Below are 19,412 nucleotides of genomic sequence, written 5' to 3' on the forward strand. Positions count from 1 at the left end.
TTTTTTTTTGCGGTACGCGGGCCTCTCACTGTTGTGGCCTCTCCCATCGCGGAGCACAGGCTCTGGACGCACAGGCTCAGTGGCCATGGCTCACACGCCTAGCCACTCCGCGGCATGTGGGATCCTCCCGGACCGGGGCACGAACCCATGTCCCCTGCATCGGCAGGCAGACTCTCAACCACTGCGCCACCAGGGAAGCCCCAGTTGTCTATTTTATACATAGTATCAATAGTGTATATGTGTCAATCCCAATCTCCCGATTCCTCCCACCCTATCCCTTTCCCCCTTGGTATCCATACATTTGTTCTCTAAGTCTGTGTGTCTATTTCTGCTTGGCAATTAAGGTCATCTATACCATTTTTCTAGATTCCACATACATGCATTAATATACGATATATGTTTTTCTCTTTCTGACTTCACTCTGTGTGACACTCTCTAGGTCCATCCACGTCTCTACAAATGACCCAGTTTTGTTCCTTTTTATGGCTGAGTGATATTCCATTGTATACACGTACCACATTTTTTTTAAATTTTTGAATTTTATTTTATATTTTTATACAGAAGGTTCTTATTAGTTATCCATTTTATACATATTAGTGTATATATGTCAATCCCAATCTCCCAATTCATCACACCACCACCGCCCCCCCTCGGCCACGTTTCCCCGTTGGTGTCCATACGTTTGTTCTCTACATCTGTGTCTCAATTGCTGCCCTGCAAACCGGTTTACCTGTACCATTTTTCTAGGTTCCACATATATGCGTTAATATATGATATTTGTTTTTCTCTTTCTGACTTACTTCACTCTGAGTGACACTCTCTAGGTCCATCCACATCTCTACAAATGACCCAATTTCGTTCCTTTTTATGGCTGAAGAATATTCCATTGTATCCATGTACCACATCTTCTTAAAAAAATTGTCTGTTGATGGGCATTTGGTTGTTTCCATGTCTTGGCTGTTGTAAATAGTGCTGCTGTGAACATTGGGGTGCAAGTATCTTTTCAAATTAGAGTTTTCATCTTTTCCATATATATGCCCAGGTGTGGGATTGCTGGATCATATGGTAGCTCTATTTTTAGTTTTTTTAAGGAACCTCCATAATGTTTTCCATAGTGGCTGTGTCAGGTTACATTCCCACCGGCAGTGTAAGAGGGTTCACTTTTCTGCATACCCTCTCCAGCATTTATTGTTTGTAGATTTTTTGATGATGGCTATTCTGACTGGTGTCATTGTAGTTTTGATTTGCCTTTCTGTAATAATTAGTGATGTTGAGCAGCTTTTCATGTGCTTCTTGGCCATCTGTATGTCTTCTTTGGAGAAATGTCTATTTAGGTCTTCCACCCATTTTTGATTGGGTTGTTCGGAGCTGCATGAGCTGCTTATATATTTTGGAGATTAATCCTTTGTCGGTTGCTTCATTTGCAAATATTTTCTCCCATTCTGAGTGTTGTCTTTTCATCTTATTTATGGTTTCCTTTGCTGTGCGAAAGCTTTTAAGTTTAATTAGAGGTCCCATTTGTTTCCCCTAGAAATCTGAAAACATTTTTCCACTGTCATCTTCGTCAGTTTTCAAAACTCGTGTGAAATTCAGTCCTTCAGATTGTGTCAAGTGATTTTTTTGTTGCTGAAAGCTTTTAAGATTATTTCTTCATCCCCACTCTCAAAATTTCAGATGATATAGCCTGGAGTTGGCCTACTTTTATTCATTATGCTAGTATTTATGTCCTTTAAAGACTTTCTCTTTTGGGCTGATGATTGTCTCTTAATATCTGGTGATCTTTGGTTGATGGTTTATATTAGTATTGGTATATTGGTACAGATTTCTTTTGTGTATGGCCTTATAGATCTGCTCGTCCAGAGGACCATTTTCCTGAATGTGAGGTATGATTGCACACTCTTGGTTAAGTGTAAAGGTCCTATGGACTTGGATTTCTAGACTTAGGCAGAGCAGAGTTGGGCTAGTTTTGGATCTCCAAAATTGCTAAAATAAGGAGTACTTTTTTATGGGAGGTAGAATTTGTTAGTGTATTTCATTCATTGGTAAAATTACCTTATTTTTTCCCCCGTTTTGTTTTAGAAGTTTAGAATAATACTAGGATGTGTTCAGCCTCTCTGTAGCTCCAGCACCTAAAATATGAGCCCTCCCTTGGCAAATGTTTAACTTTGTTTAGAAAGCGATTCTTGGGCTTTTAGTTGGGGGCAGACTTTATAATAAAGCTTTGTATTCTCAAATAAGGGTGTGGGGCCAACTGTGTCCTGTAGTTAGTTTTCCAGGTACCTATTTTGATTGCTGTCACATAGTCCTTTCCTGCTCTTTGTACCTACCATCTCAAAACTTTTTAGGACCCCAGTGGGATCAATGGTGTCTGCCTTCCCTGTAGCCTTCCTTTTTTTTAAAAAAATAATATTTATTTATTTAGGCTGTGCGGGGTGTTAGTTGCGGCAAGCGGGATCTTCATCGCGGCATGTGGGATCTTTTTAATTGCAGCATGCGCACTTTTTAGTTGCGGCATGCGTGTGGGATCTAGTTCTCCAACCAGGGCTCAAACCTGGGCCCCCTGCATTGAGAGTGTGGAGTCTTACCCACTGGACCACCAGGGAAGTCCCAGCCTTCCTTGATATGGGTTTTAGATTTCTATTTCCTCTAGTCATGTTTATTATTAATACAATTCCATTTGCTTTCTGCTTTCCAGAAAATTATAAAAATTTCTGATCTTCTGATAGTTATACTTGTTTTCTTATTGACAAATTATGGTATTAATATAATTGTGAGGTAAAAAGGGTTGAGACTAGGGAAGATCGTTGAATCTGGAAGTCAGAAGACCCTGGTTGTTCTGGGAATTCCCAGTGGTTAGGGCTCTGTGCTTCCACTGCAGGGGGTGTGGGTTCAATCCCTGGTTGGGGAAGTAGGATCCTGCATGACATGCAGTGCAGCCAAAAAAAACAAAAACAAAAAAAGTCCTTGGTTGTTCTAGTCCGGACTAATTCTGCAATTGTGGACAAACAACGTCACATCTCTAGGCCTTTTTTTCCTTCATCTGTAAAAGTTGGTACTAAGGACCATTCTAACTCTAAAAGGGTCTTTAATATAATCCTTCTTTTTTCAGCTTTGTGGGGTTTTTTAATCTTAAACTGATTGTTTAGCAGTTACTTTATATTTATTGTCCTGGAATAATACTGGTGTGATTTTCTTTTACAGTTTGACTGCTAATCTAGTTATTGAGCATACAGTTTTGATATTACTTACATTAACATTGTTATGTGACATTTATTGTAAAAGTGATAACAATGTTTTTATATAAAATACCAATTTCTTCCTTCAGGAATCACCACTTCTATCTGAAGAGGCATCAAATCAATTATATCTTCCAGATGAACAAGAACAAGAAGAACTTGATTTTTTATTTGATGAAGAGATGGAACAAATAGAAGGGCGAAAAAACACATTTACTAATTGGTCTGATAATGATTCAGATTATGAAATTGATGACCAGGATTTAAACAAGATTTTGATTGTAACTCAGACACCACCTTACATGAGAAAACGTCCTGGAGGAGATCGAACAGGCAACCACATGTCTCGGGTAAAAATTACATCTGAACTTGCTAAAGTTATCAATGATGGCTTATATTATTATGAGCAGGATTTGTGGATGGAAGAAGATGAAAACAAACACACAGCCATAAAGGTAATTGTTTCTGACCAACATCTTTCTGTTGATACTATGTTTTGATTGCACGTTGCTGCTTATGTTTTCCTAAACTTGAGGGTTTATTTTATGAAATTTTGAATATAAATAAATTATATTTAATTTGAAAAATTCCTGGAAATATATCTGATATTCACAACCTGAAAAATTATTTTATTAAAATGACAGTGAAATAAGTACTTTAATTACAAAAAAAAATATTAGCACTCAGTGATTAACAACGCTTTTTTCAGGTGAAAATAATAAGGCCTTTTCTCATAAGAAGGAATAAAGTTTAAAGTTATGGGCAGGCTTAGTTTGTATGCTCTTTCCTTTCCTGGCTATAATCACCCTAGCTATGTGAGCAGGGCTTCACAAAGGAGTTACTTTTTTGTTGCCCCTTGCGTCCTTCTCACCTTAGTCTGCAGTGCATGTTCTGTGGTTGTAGAACTGGTTGTTGACAAGTATAGAAGATTAAACTGGCTGATTGTCTCTCCTTGTCCAATCATAACTTTGTTGCTGGGTGTGGTGTTTGAAACCTTGTTCCAATTTTTTATCTTCTTGCATTTCACCCCACCTCCTGGTACCTATCCCAGTTATTAAGGTACAATAAGAGAGTGCCAGAGTAGTCTACTGGCTATCTGCATTCCTTTTATATGACTTTTAATGGTATAGATAGGAATTTAAAAGGATCTTTTTCTGCCATTAAATGGATCAGAAAACCCCCCTAAAATTAAATATTTGTTTGGGGGATAGAATAATGAGGGAAGAGTTGCATAAGTATAATATGCCAAATAGGAAAGAGATCTTGGTCAGAAATACAGTTCTAGAAAGAAAAGCCAGCCAACTTGTAGTTGGAAAGAAGGGACTGGCTGGCTGTGGAGCTCCATATCATCAATAAGTGTGCTTTCCTTCTTGAGTCTTCATTTCTTTTCTTCCTGGAATTTCTCCATCACTACTTTTACCCTCTTCTCTAGCCCCTGCCTTTTTGGAGATCCTGCCTCAGGATATGGTAGCTTGTCAGTGACTTAGAGCCTGAGCAGTTCTCTCTGTCCTACTGCTATGGGAAAGGAAGTGTGTTTTTATAAAGTTTCTTGGTTGAAAGTCTTTCCTTGTGTAAGGGTTGTTACTTTATTTGTGATACTTAAGTTCTATAAGTAATCTCTAACTTCAATCCTTTTGAGAACAAAAAGAGATAGAAAATAAACTAATAATACGTTAAAATTGCACTACCTCCATTCCCCGTCCCTCTACCCTGCTTTGTTCTTCACCATCTACCATTCTGTATATTGCACTTATTTCTTTTTTGTTTCCATCTCATGAATGTAAATCTATGAGGATAGGGATTTTTGTCTTATTTTGTACACTGCTGTATCTCCAGCTACAACAGTTCCTGGCACAAAGTAGTGCTCAATTCATATTTGTTAAAATGGATAAATGAATTACAGATTAAACATTATGAACTAACCAGGGGAACCTAACCTCTGTGTATAATATTGGTTCTGTGGGAAAATATTTTCAGAGTGCCAAATAACGAACTTTCAAGTCACCTTGAGAAACATATCCTGTTGATAGATGGTTATTTGCTTTAAAGTGTAGACAACAATAATTAAATTTAATTAACTCATCTATTTTCTTAGCCATTAAATATTAGTCTGGGGAAAGTAATCTTGGCTATATGGCTCTTAAGCATTATGGGTCTGCTCGTAATTATGTCTTATCTGATCCCTTTGTACACTCCTGTTATTTAATTTATTTCCTTTGTTTCTAATTCTGTGCTCAACATATAATTTCTCATTAGAATTGTACTTTTTCTGAGGGTCTGTTTAGAGGGAGAGGAATCAATTATTTAATATATATTAAACTCCTACTGTGTGTGTGACACTGTGTTAGGTCCTGGGCATGGAAGGGGAAGATAACAGTAGGATCTCTACATGCCTGGTTCTTACAAATAATTGGGGCGATAGATATTAAAATAAGCTGCAATAAGTACTTGATCACAAATTATGATAAATGTGAAAAGAACAAGATGCTATTGGATTAGGCTATAAGGGAATGCCTGTGAGAAAGTCACAGTCACAGTTTTAGTAAGATATGAACTATGAGTAAGAATGAACCATGCAAATAACAGATAAACCATATTCTAGGAAAAGGGACTAGCAGGTGTAAGGATCTGAGGTGGGAAAGAATTTGGTATATTTGAGGAACTGAAAAAAGGTCTGTTGATAGTATTTATGAAAGAGAACAGTTATAGATATATAGACATGCATCTGATCTTAGAAGGTAACATGTGGGCCATGTTAAATAGTTTGGAACTTACCTAAGTTCAGATGCAGTACCTTGAAGAATTTTATACAGGCCAACAGGATGTGATCTAATTTTTATTTTTAAAGTATCACTGGCTACTATGGCAGAGAACGGATTAGATGGGGACAAGAGTGGCAGAAGAAATCCAGTTGGGAGGCTATTAAAGTAGTCCAGGAGATGTATGTTGGTAATTTAAGATAAATTGGTGGCAGAGGAAATGTAGAATTTAGAAGACCCAGGTCTGAGCCCTGAGGAGTGATCATTTAGGAGGTGTATAGGAAACTGGTGTGGAAGCCAAACACTGTCTTCAAGAGGAAAGAACAATCAGATGTGTCAGAAGCTGGACAGATTGAGTTTAGGTGTAAATGAGAAGAATGCCAAATTGATAGGGTTGTTTGTTGATCATTTCTGACTTTGTGAAGGGAGTTTTGCTGAATCCAGAAGCTGTGTTGAACTGTACCAAAGAGTAGGTTTAGGCCTTCTGTTTCTGACATGTCCTTATTACTGAAGACAACTAAAATGGCCTTTTAATAAATGAGAAAATATCTACTTAAAATCCTTGAAGATCTACAAGGTAAATTATTATCAGAATAAAACCATGGAGAAGTAGAGTGTTGAAACCAGTTTTGCCTGGGAGACCATTTTGGAATTTGGGTAGTTTGAGAAGTTCAGCTTTGCAAAAGGTACCCAAAATATAGGGGTTAAAGACAAACCCATGGCCCAGTCAAAGTCAGGGATTCCAACAGGAGTCCTTTTCCAATTGAATTGGTACCTAAGGAAAATACCCTAGGGAAAGAGAACTTAACTGCTTTCTCATCTTCGCCTCTGTGGGACCACAAAGCATATTTCCTTAGTTGTGCTAAGCAGAATTAGGAGAAAAAAATTGGCTTAGAAGTTATAATCATGCAACCCAAATTCACACTATATGGGTGACTAGAGTAACTACTAGTCATAAATTTAAAGTGATTGTGGCCTGTTTATTTCCCAGAAATTAGCCGAAGCAAATCTAACTTTTTTGTGAAGACATTCACCTTTATCCTAGGCCTCAAAGAATTTACTCAAATTATTTTGTAATGAAAGTGAGCAGCTTGGGCTTCCCTGGTTAAGAAACCGCCTGCCAGTGCAGGGGACATGGGTTTGAGCCCTGGTCCGTGAGATCCCACATGCCACAGAGCAGCTAAGCCTGTGAACTACAACTACTGAACCTGCGCTCTAGAGCATGTGAGCCACAGCAACTGAGCCCACGTGCTGCAGCTGCTGAAGCCTGCTTGCCTAGAGCCTGTGCTCCACAACAAGAGAAGCCACCACAATGAGAAACCCACGGACCGCAATGAAGAGTACCCCCTGCTCGCTGCCACTAGAGAAAGCCCAAGCACAGCAACAAAGACCCAATGCAGCCAAAAATAAATAAATTAATTAATTAATTAAAAAAGAAAAAGTGAGCAGCTCACAAAGTTAACAAGCAAACAAGGAAATAAGGTACTGCATGTGAGAATGAGCAAAAGTAACAGACAGTAAGACCATACCCTGAAAAATTTTAGATAGTAGGATTATTAAACATAGTATAGAGTAACTTTGCTTACTGTGTTTAAAGAAAAGTATCTGCAGGGAAAAATAAATTCTAAAGAATAACCTTTCTAGAACTTCTGGAATAAAAACAGTTAAGGCTGAAATTAAGAACTCAGTTAATTGAAGGGATTAACAGCAGATTAGATACAATTAAAGAAACAGTAAATTGGAAGACAGTTTACAAGAAGCTATTCAGAAATCAGCATAGAGAGATAAAGAGATAGAATATATGAAAGAAGGTATAGAATGGTATTGTAGACAGTCTTTGCTATTATTTGGTGTATTTCAAATCAAGTTGTATAATTTAACATCTAGTGGATTTTATTATAAATCTTTTTATTTTTGAGAAAAGTAAAAAGCAAGTGGAATATAGAGTGATAAACATGGTCTAAGATAGATATTTATTCAGAGTTCCAGAAGGAAAAGAGAGAAAATGGGACAGAGTCAGTATTTTAATAGGTAATACCTAGGACTTTTTCTGAACTGCAGAGAGGTACCAGAGTAGAGCAGCCAGGGAAGAAAGGCGATTACTTTCAAAGAAAGAAGAGTGACTGGACAGCTAACTGATAGCTGACTTCTCACCAGTAACATTTGAATGCAACAGACAATGGAACAATGGTGTAGATATAACATGGGAAAATAACTACCAACCTATAATTGTGTGCCTTGCAAAAGTATCTTTCAAGTAAGAGAGTGAAATATAATGAGAGAAATTGCAGTTTGTCAAAGGAATTTCCAAAATTGGAATAAAAATGATTCCAGGTGCCAGAGATACAGAAAGGAGTATAGAGCAAAGCAAGTGATAAATATGTGAATAAATCTGAATAAATATTAACTGTATAAAACAATAACTGTGTCTCACAGATCTAATATAACATTAACACAAACTGGGAGAGAGCAATAAATGAATCGTATTTAAAGGTACTTTTGTGTTTGGAAAGAAGATAATTGATTATTTTTAGTTTTAAAAGTTTTCATTTTGCCGTTTGAAGGATACCCATTTAAAAATAAGATTAGAAGGAATAATCTTGAAACTAGGAGAAAGGGAAAATGTGAAATAAGACAAGAATAAAGGGGAAGGAATCTTCCAGCACAAAAATGAGGTAGTAAATTGAAACCCAAATATTTAAGTAGCAAAAATGAATATTGTCAGAATATATGCAAATACAACCAGTTATGTTATTTACATGTGACACATCAAAAAGATAAGGAAGCCAAAAGATTGAAATTAAAAGACTGAAAAAATACATACTATAAAATAGTAATAATCCAAAATCAATCTACAGATTCAGTGTAGTCCCTATCAGTATCCTAACTGGCTTCTTTGCAGAAATTGACAAGCTGATCTGAAATTCATATGTAAATTCAAGGGACCCAGAATAGCCAAAACAATCTTGAAAGAGAACAAAGTTGAAGGATTCATACACAGTCCTTACATTAAGGCAATGTTGATACTAGTATAAGGGTAGACATACAGATCAATGGAAGAGAATTGAGATTATATTGAGAGTTGGGAAATACACCTATGTGTCTGTGGTCAACCAGCTTCCAGCAAAGGTGCCTAAAAAGCCATTCAATAGGGAAAGAATAGTCTTTTCAACAAATGGTCTTGGGACAAGTAGATATCCACATACAGAAGAATAAATTAGACACCACCCTAACTCACCATGCACAAAAATTAATTCAAAATAAATTAAACACGTAAATATAAGAGCAAAAACTGCAAAACTCTTGGAGGAAAACATAGAAGAAAATCTTTGTATTTGACAGTGGTTTCTTATATGACACCAATAACACAAGCAACAGGAGGAAAAAATAATTTTGATACTATCAAAACATTTAAAATTTTGTACTTAAAGGACACCAGAAGATGGACCCCCCAAAAACACCTATTTACATTAGCACCCCCCAAAATGAATTAACTGAGGTATAAATCTAAGAAAATATGTACAAGGTCTGTGTGAGGAATACCATAACTCTGATGAAAGAAATCAAAGAACTAAATAAATGAGAGAGATTCTGTATTCATACACAGGAAGAGAGACTCAATATTTTCAGTTTTCCCAAATTGATCTATAGATCCAGTGCAATCCCAATCAAGATTCTAGGAATTTGTTTTGTGGATATTGACCAACTGATTCTAAAATTTTATGGAGAGGCAAAAGACCCAGAATAGCCCATACAATATTGAAGGAGAAGATAAGTCAGAGGACTGATAATATCCAACTTCAAGAGTTACTAGAATGTTATGGTGATCAAGACAGTGTGATATTGGTGAAATAACAGACAAATAGATCAATGGAACAGAATAGAGAACCCAGAAATGACCTCTAAAAACAAACTGATCTTTGGCAAAGGAGCAAAGGCAATAAAATGGAGAACATAGAGTCTTTTCAACAAATTGTGATGGAACAACTGGACATCCACATGAAAAAAAAATGAATCTAGACACAGACCTTACTCCCTTCACAAAAATTAACTAAAAATGGATCACAGGCTGAAATAAACACAAAACTATAAAACTCCTAGAAAGTAATATAAGATAAAATCTAGATGATCTTGGGTTGAGCAATGACTTTTAATAAGTTGGATTTCATTAAAATGAAAAATTTTTGCTATGTGAATGGCACTGTCAAGAATGAGAAGCCAAGCTATGGAATGGTAGAAAATATCAGTAAAACACACATCTGATAAAGGACTATAATCCAAGATATACAAAGAACTCTTAAAATCAACAATATGAAAACAACCTGAATAAAAAATGGACCAAAGATCTGAACAGACATCTCAACAAAGAAGATATACAAATGGCAAATAAAAATACAAAAAGATACTCCACATCCATATATCATCAGGGAATTGCAAAGTAAGACAACGGTGAGATTCTACTACACACCTATTAGAATGGCCAATATCTAGAACACTGACAACACTAATAAATGCTTCTGAGAATGTGGATTAACCCTCATTCATTGGAGGTAGGAATGCAAAATGGTACAGCCACCTTGGAAGACAGTTTGGAAGTTTCTTACAAAACTAAGCATACTCTTACCATACAGTCTAGATTGCGTGGACAATCTTTTGTCCACACAAAAACCTGCACATGGATGTTTAAAGCAGCTTTATTCATAATTACCAAAACTTGGAAGCAACCAGGGCATCCTCCAGCAGGCAGATGGATAAATAAACTGTGGTATATCCAGACAATGAAATATTATTTAGTGGTAAAAAGAAACGAGCTATCAGACCATGAAAAGACATGCAGGAACCTTAAATGCATGTTACTAAATGAAAAGGTCCAATCTGAAAAGGCTACATACTGGGTGATTCCAATTAGTCAATGTTCTGGAAAAGGAAAATGATGGAGATAATAAAACTAGTGGTTTCTAAGGGTTGGGGGAAGGGAGGGTTAAATAGGCAGAACAGACGATTTTTAGGTCAGTGAGATTTTTTTGGTATGATAATATTATAATGATGGATATGTCATTATCCATCATTATATCCATCCATATATCAAAACCCATGGGAAGTACAACACTGAGTGAAACCTATGTAAATTATGGACTTTTGGTGATGTGTCATTGTAGGTTCACTGATTGTAACAAATGTAACGCTTGGTGTAGGTTGTTGATAGTGGGCACGCTGTTTGTGGGGGAGGTTATAGGGTATATGAGAACTCTAGCTTCATATAATTTTGCTGTGAAGGTAAAACTGTTCTAAAACAAAGTGTACTGAAAAAAACAGGTGAGGAGAAAATATTTGCAAATCATATTTAATAAAGGAGTTGCATTTTTAATATGTAAAAAACTGTTACAGCTCAATAATAAAAGGGCAAATAACCCAGTTATAAAATGAACAAAGAAAATGAATAGATATTTCTCTAAAGAAGATATACAAATGGCCAATAAGCCCATGGAAACTTAGTTGACATCATTAGCCATCAGGGAAGTGAAGTGAAAAATCATGATCACAATGAGATGCCACCCATACCTACTAGGATGACCACAATAAAAAATATATACTCACAATTGCTGGTGATGATGGGGGAAATATGAATCCTCATGGACTACTGGTAAGGATGTAAAATGGTCCAACTGTTTTGGAAAGCAATTTGGCAGTTCTCAAAATGTTAAACAGAGTTATTATATGACCCAGGAATGCCACTCCTAGGTATATACATGAGAGAAATGACAACATATGTCCACACAAAAACTTGTACACAAGTCTTCCTTGCAGCGTTATGAAAGTGGAAAGAACTCAAATGTTCGTCAGCTGATGAATGGATAAATAAAAGGTGGTATAGCCATATAATGGAATATTATTTGGCAATAGAAAAAAGTGAATTTACTGATACATGCTATATGGAAACATCATGCTAAGTAAAAGAAACCAGTCACAAGGTACCACATATTATATGATTCTGTATCTGAAATGCCTAGAACAGAGAGAAATTAGATTGGTGGCTACCTAAGGTGGGGTTTGGGATGGGTGGAGAAAATAGTGACTGCTAGTGGGTACTGCGTTTCTTTTTGGAGTGATGAAAATGCTGTAATATTGATTGTGATGATGGTTGCATGTATAAACTAAAAACAGTTGTACACTGGGGTAGATTGTACCGCATGTGAATTATATCTTAATAAAATGATTTTTAAACAAGTAAAAGGAAAGACATCCTGTGTACACGGATTGGAAGTCAGTACTACCCAAAGTGATCTACAGATTCAGTGCAATCCCTATCAAAGTCCCAATGGCATTTTTTGCAGAAATAGGATAACGGATAATGAAATTTATATGGAATCTCATGGGACCCTGAAGAACCAAAAACAATCTTTAAAAAGAAGAAATAAAGTTGGAAATCTCACGCTGCTGATTTCAAAACATATTGCAAAACTACTGTAATGAAAACAGTGTGTTGCTGGCATAAAGATAGACATAGGCAAATGGAATTATAGAGCCCAGAACTTGAATGCCAAGACCACTCAGTGGGGAAAGGACAACTTCTTCAACAAATGGTGTTGGGGAAACTGAGTATTCACATGCGAAAAAATGAAGGTGGACCCTTACTTTAACACCATATGCATAAAAATTTTAAAGACTTCAACCTAAAACCCAAAACTCTTAGAAGAAAACATAGGAGTGAAGCCTCATGACATTTGATTCAGCAGTGATTTCTTGGATATAACACCAAAAGCACATGTTAAAAAAAATAGACAAGTTGGAATTCATGAAAATCAAAAGCTTATGTGTATTAACAGACACAAAACAGGGTGAACAGACAGCCTGCAAAATAGGACAAAATATTTGCTTATCATAACTGATAAGGTGTTAATATTCTTGAATATATAAAGAAACCCAACAACTCAACAAAATAACTCAATTTAGAAAATGGACAAAGGACTCGAATAGACATTTTTCCAAAGATGATATACAAATGGCCAATAAGCACATTAAAGTATGCTCAACATCATTACTCATTGGAGAAATGCAAATCAAAATCAAATGAGTTATCACCTCAAACTCATTAGGATGACTACTTTCAAAATAAAAAGCAAAACAGAAAATAACATTTGTTGGAGAGGATGTGGAGAAATTGAAACCTTGCATTGGTGTTGGAAACATAAAATAGTATAGCTGCTATGGGAAACAGTATGGCAGTTAGAAAACTAAAGAGATATTTGCATGTGTATAGCAGCAGTATTCACAATAGCTAAAAAGTGAAAACAACACAAATGTCCATTATCAGATGAATGGATAAACAAAATGGTGGTGTTTATGGGCAATGGAATATTATTCAGCTTTCAGAAGAATGGGAATCTGTCACATGCTACATACCTCACTGATAGTCTTTCAGGACATGCTAAATGAAATAAGCAAGTCCCAAAGACATAGTGTATGATTCCACTTATATGAAGTACGAAAGTATTAAAATTCATGGAAACAGTGGTGGTTATGGGGTGGGGGGGAAATGGGGAGTTGTTTTAATGGGATAGAGTTTCAGTTTTGCTTAATAAAAAAATTTGGGTATCTGTTGCACAGCAATGTGGGTATACTTAACACTACAGAACTATACACTTAAAGATGGTTAAGATGGTGAATTTTGTTATTTGCTTTTTTATCCCAATTAAAAGTAAAAATTATAAAAGAAACCCAGCCATTTACCAAATAAATAAAAAGTAAAGAAAAAAAGCTTTAGTACATATATTTATATCAGACAGAATAGGCTTACAAAGTAGACTTGAAGACAAAAAGCATTACTAGTGCTAAAGAGTGTCCTTTTGTAATGATTAAAAGTGAAGAAATTCATCAGAAAGTATAAATTAATATTTGATGTATTTAATACAAAATATTTGAATATGTGAAGCCAAAGTTGATAGAACAAATCCAGTTATAGTGATGTAATTTACCCCCAACTAAATAAGGAATGATCAAATAATTTAAAAAACGAGAATTTGAGAAACAACTCTATACCTAGCAAGTGCAGAGTACATGTTCTTTTTGAAGATATCTATACTACTTTGACCTATTTTATAAAGCAAATTTGTAAGCATTGATAATACATAAAACACATTAATAGTGGAATTAATTTAGTGTTTAACAATGGAAATAATACCCCGTGTGTTTTGGAACAAAGGTATATTTTAAATAACTCACCAAAGAATAAATCATAGTGGAAATTAGAAAATCGAAGTGTAATGTTAGCTGAATTTTAAAGGTGCACCTAGAGAGATAGGCTTAAATGCAAATATTAGGTAAAATGCTTGAAATTAATAAGCCAATCACCACTATTATCTTTGCTGTATAAAAATCTCCCCCCCCCACCCCCAGTCTGAAAGGCTTAAAGTAAAAAATTTCTCACACTGCTTGGCAGTGACTGGGTTGGCTGCTGCAGCTCTGTTTGTGTGTGTATTTGGTTCTGTTTGGTTGGTATTCATACTGAAAAAGCAGCCCGTATACAGTACTTGCTCATTCATTCATATAGCAGATGGGTTGAACAAGAGGATGAGCTAAAGTGTATAATTGTTTTCAAAATTGCTGCTTAGGTGTGTTTTATGTATATTTGCTCACATTCCGTTGGCTAAAGCAAATCACATGAGTAAGTGTTGTATATGGGCCAGAGTTGTATATGCTCAAAGGAGACGAAAGGTAATTACAATGGGTAGATGTACATAATCCTTTAATTTAGGAAATCTGGGCTCTGAGCAATAATAGAATCTACTGTAGCTTTTATGAAGCTAGAAGTTAGAAAGTTCTCAAGAAGTTAGAAAAAGAATTAGCAAAATAAACTTCCATGAAAGTATATGGAAAGAAATAATTTAATTAATTAGATCTAACAGAGGATTAATCATACCAACACTTAATTCTTTGAAAAGACCAAGATTATAATTAGGAAGACAAAATAGAGGACAATGTAAATATTTTAGCTGCAGTGAAAATAAGGATGTAATTACTGATTGTGGAGAACTTTTAATAGGTATTTCAGACCAATGATTTGAACATTTAGATAAGGAAAAATTTCTAGAAAAATATATGTTACCAAAACTGACTGGAAAAGAAAGTAAGTTGCTATAGATCATTTTAAATAATCTTCAGACTCCGAGATTTAACTTAATTTTATTAGCAAGTTCTTCTAAAATTGGAATAGTTCCAGCCATGAACAAGTTTGCAGTGAGTGAGCTAATAAGTGTTCAAATATTTGTTGAATTGACTGAGGTAAAAAAGGGAATACTTGACTTATTTTATGAGAAGAGCATAACCTTGATGCTAATACCTGAAGAGGACATGAATGAGAAATTCATGAAAATATGAATGAGATTTCATTTTCTAATAGTATAAAACAACCATGAAAGGATCTATGTATTTTTGAAATGTGTACAAACATACATAGAAGGTAATACTGTAAAGAAAAAGGCAGGAATAATTATCACATAAGTCAGGATTTGGGTTGTTTTTGTGGGAAGGGAGTAGAATACACAGGGTTTCAATATACTAACAGTGTTGTGTTTCTAGTAGTATTTACATATTAGTTTTTTTTTTTAATTTTCATTTAAATTTATTTATTTTAAATATTAGTTTTCTAAACAAGTTGCACAGGTATGTTTAATATGTTTTCCTATGTGGCATATTTCATGACAATACTAAGAACAGGCTAGCATGAATGGAAATGTGTGGGGCAAGAAGAGGTAAGCCAAAGATGAGTTACTCACTTCTTGGAGCTGCAGGGCTGTTCTTGGGCTAAAATAAAGGTTAGGGTGAACTTTTTTTTTTTTTTTTAATACTTAAAAATGTTTTTTTATTGAAGAATAGTTGATTCACAATATTGTGTTATTTTCAGGTGTAAAGTTGAACCTGTTTTTGTTTTTTGTATACAGCTATTTGTCTTCTTGTCCAGTGGTCTGCTTGGGGTGGTGTTGCAAAGCTGTACATTGTTGAAGGCTTTATTAACCGGGGACATACAGATAGGCCTTCCATCCAAGAGATGTGCTGTTGGGCCTCGGCATCTTGTCACTCATTGCTGGCTGGCTTCTGGGCTTGTGAGGCTCAAGAATTGTCCAGTCTACTATCTGTCATAATGCCTCTTCCTAATGAGAAATCTTTAGTTTGAACCTGCGGAACAAAGGAGAAAAAACATTACAACCAGTTCTTCACTCATTGTACCCTCTGTCCAAGTTGATTGTGTGGAAACCTAAATATACTCATGCCTTTGTTTCTAGCATTTCAGGAAGAACCTTCAAATTGGAAGCTTTCGAATCACATTGGTCAGTCAGTTAATCTCATCTTTAGGCTCATCACATTTGCTATTTTGCAGTATGTCAGCTTTGTCTAGTACTTCTTAGAGTATTATGTGAAGTTATCACTGGTGGTCTAAGTGTCAATTCCCTGAGTTCTCCTTGGCTTTCCTGGCTTTATATTGTATGACAGAACATACCCAGCTGCTGGATGATTGAGACTATCAGCAAGCAGGCTCATTGTTGAGAGGGTAGACTGGAGGTGGGCTCTCTTCTGCCTTGACGAATTCTGAATTTGTGGAGTCCTCAAGCCTTGGGAGACCTGATGGCTGTTATTCACTCTGCCTTTGCTGACTACTTTGCTGTCTCCTGCTGCATTTCCCTTACAAATGCAGGCAGGCCTTTGTGTTTGTTGCAGATGGTGAGAGGAACTTCAGTTGTGGTGAAGTCTTTGGTATGTAGCTGGAAATGGTGTACAAATTCACCAGGAGATGCCACATCTTCACCTGGCAGAGACATGACATCATACTGACTTGGCAAGCTGAGAGTCACCACCACCACTTGAGCTGTTCCTCTTCTCACAGAGAAGAACACCAACTTGAGAACCTCTCTGGCAAAGCTGGGGCCTATTCCTGACCTGGAGTCAACTTGTGTGCAAGTTCCACTGAGTGCAATTCTGGACCAAAAACTAACTTCTCTGAACCTCAGATGGGGATCATTCTTGTCTTCTGTACCTCACTGAGTTTTAAAGACCTTTGAAAACTGTAAAAGACTGGGCATGTGTGAGTAGGAACAAAGGCCATATGGTTATGTGGGATCAGGAATAATGATGCAAATAGAGGTGAGACCAGGAATTTAAAGACAATGCAGAAGCTTCAGGCTTTACATAGAAATTGTGACATCATACAGTCTGGATTTCTTCCCCAGGTGCCACAGTGTCAGATATTTTCATAATTAGGCCTTTTGTGTTGTGTATTTTAAAATGCAAAACTCTTCTAATTCTTCCTCCTAATACCTTACTCTGAAAGACTTCCTCAGATTGCTTTCCTCTCATAGGTAGCATGAGGCCCCATCATTCTCCCTTTAGATATGGTTTTGATTTGACTTCTCCCTGCTGAAGAGACAAGTGAATTAGGAGACCTAATTTCAGGTTTTGCCTCACTATTTAAATTCTAGCCAAAGCCCCTTGTACAAGTCAGTTCCTTATTTTAATACACATACTTCAATTATGGTAGCTTTATAGTAAGTTAACTCTTTCCCAGGAATTCATTCATTAACATCTGCTTGAGTGCCTGCCCTGTGCCACATTGTGCTGGGAGCTGGGAATGTGGTAGTGGACCTGACTGACTATTGAAAATGCAATCTCCAAGTAATTCATAATGGTGATGTTGATGAGAGTAGGGTGTGTGGATGGAGATAATTAATCCAAAAAATCTAGATAAATAGATAACTACCATAATTGACCATTGAATTTAGTTATGAGCTGCTTCATAAATAGGAAAGAAGAAACTTGCTGAGTTATCGCAGTGGAACAGTTGGGGGAAAAGTTTGAAGAAATGACAAGTGGAAATATGAATGTAATGCATTCAAATATATATGAATATTGAATATTATATTGAATAATATAATATGAATATTGAAGCTTGGTATAATATATTGGAGAAGTGGCAGTACCTGAAAGGAGATGAGTCAAAGTTTGTGTGTTTGTGTGCATTTGTTTATTAATATATTTTTAATTTTTTTTTTTTTTTTTTGCGGTACGCGGGGTTCTCGCTGTTGTGGCTTCTCCCGTTGCAGAGCACAGGCTCTGGATGCGCAGGCTCAGCGGCCATGGCTCACGGGGCCCAGCCGCTCTGCGGCATGTGGGACCGGGGCACGAACCCGTGTCCCCTGCATCGGCAGGCAGACTCTCAACCACTGCGCCACCAGGGAAGCCCTGTTTATTAATATATTTTTAAAGATTGGAAAGTACTGGAACATTTTACATGGTTATGGGAATGTTCCAGTGGAAAGGGAGAGTTGAAGATATAGAAGGGAGTAGAAAATGGAGCTAAATTCTTGAGACTGTGAGACTGGATAGGATTCAGAGCATTGTGGACCGGGGTTTGTCAGCCTTGGCCCTATTGACATCTTGAACCAGATACTAATTCTTTTCGTGGAAGCTGTCCTGTGCAACAAAGGATGGTTAGCATCATCCCTGTCCTCTATCCACTAGATGTCAGAAGCACCCCACCCCCATGACAGTTTTAAAAAATGTACCTTGAAGAGAGTTATGTGGGCAAAATCACCCCTAGTTGAGAACAGTTGATAGAGAGAGAGGTATTGGCCTTTCAAAGAGAGGCTTTGGTTCTTTACCTGGAGGGAAGAAGTAGAACATGAGTGTAGATGGGTTTGTAGATTTTGTGGTAGAAATAAGAGTAATTTCCTCCTCATCATTTTACCTTTCTCAATGAAATGAGTCAGGGTTATGGGGCTGGTGAAAGGGTTGAGAGTGACAAAGTTAAGTCATTTTTGTAGAATGGAAGAAAACGGTTCTTAGAAAAATCAGAGATTCCTGGTGAGCAGTGGGAGACTACAGGCTATTTCTTTTGCAGAAATTTTACTAGGGAGGCTTTAGACCAAAGAGATTAGGCAGGAAAATGGAGGACAGTACCAAAAGGTTATTCTTGATTTATTTCTAAAAATGGTGGAAAAGATCCTATCTAGATCTTACTAGGTCAGGAGTATTTAAAGCTGTTAACTTATAGAAACTTTTTGGCTTTTCCATTACACCACATTCTCTCACTTTTCCTTCTACTTTTTCTTCTTTTTTTTTTTTTTTTTTTTTTTTTTTTTTGGGATCTTCCCAGATCAGGGCTCGAACCCATGTCCCCTGCATTGGCAGGCGGATTCTTAACCACTGCACCACCAGGGAAGTCCACATGCAGTTTTAAGAAATACACTTTACCCAGCTTCCCTCAATGGTGACATCTTGCAAATCTATTGAGCAATATCATAACCGAGATATCGACATTGATACATTCAAGATACAGAACATTTCCACCACAAGGACCCCTCACATTGCCCTTTTATAGCCATGTATATTTCCCCCCCCCCACTCCCATCTCTTTCTTAACCCC

The 19,412-nt window shown here is 36.5% G+C and overlaps 1 protein-coding gene across 10 annotated transcripts in view; it reads left to right on the forward strand.

Moving 5' to 3' along the window:
- Window positions 1-19,412, forward strand: part of LARP1B (La ribonucleoprotein 1B) — a 149,036-nt gene that overhangs the window by 44,799 nt on the left and 84,825 nt on the right. For 9 of the 10 annotated variants that reach the window (XM_028492277.2, XM_028492279.2, XM_028492282.2 and 6 more), the window contains exon 11: window positions 3,326-3,691. In XM_028492277.2, the coding sequence (XP_028348078.1) occupies window positions 3,326-3,691 (366 nt within the window). The remainder of the gene's footprint in view (window positions 1-3,325; window positions 3,692-19,412) is intronic. The other variant, XM_028492284.2, reaches the window with a different exon arrangement.

The sequence above is a fragment of the Physeter macrocephalus genome, chromosome 7 (assembly GCF_002837175.3).
Source record: "Physeter macrocephalus isolate SW-GA chromosome 7, ASM283717v5, whole genome shotgun sequence".
In the NCBI taxonomy this organism is placed as follows: domain Eukaryota; kingdom Metazoa; phylum Chordata; class Mammalia; order Artiodactyla; family Physeteridae; genus Physeter; species Physeter macrocephalus.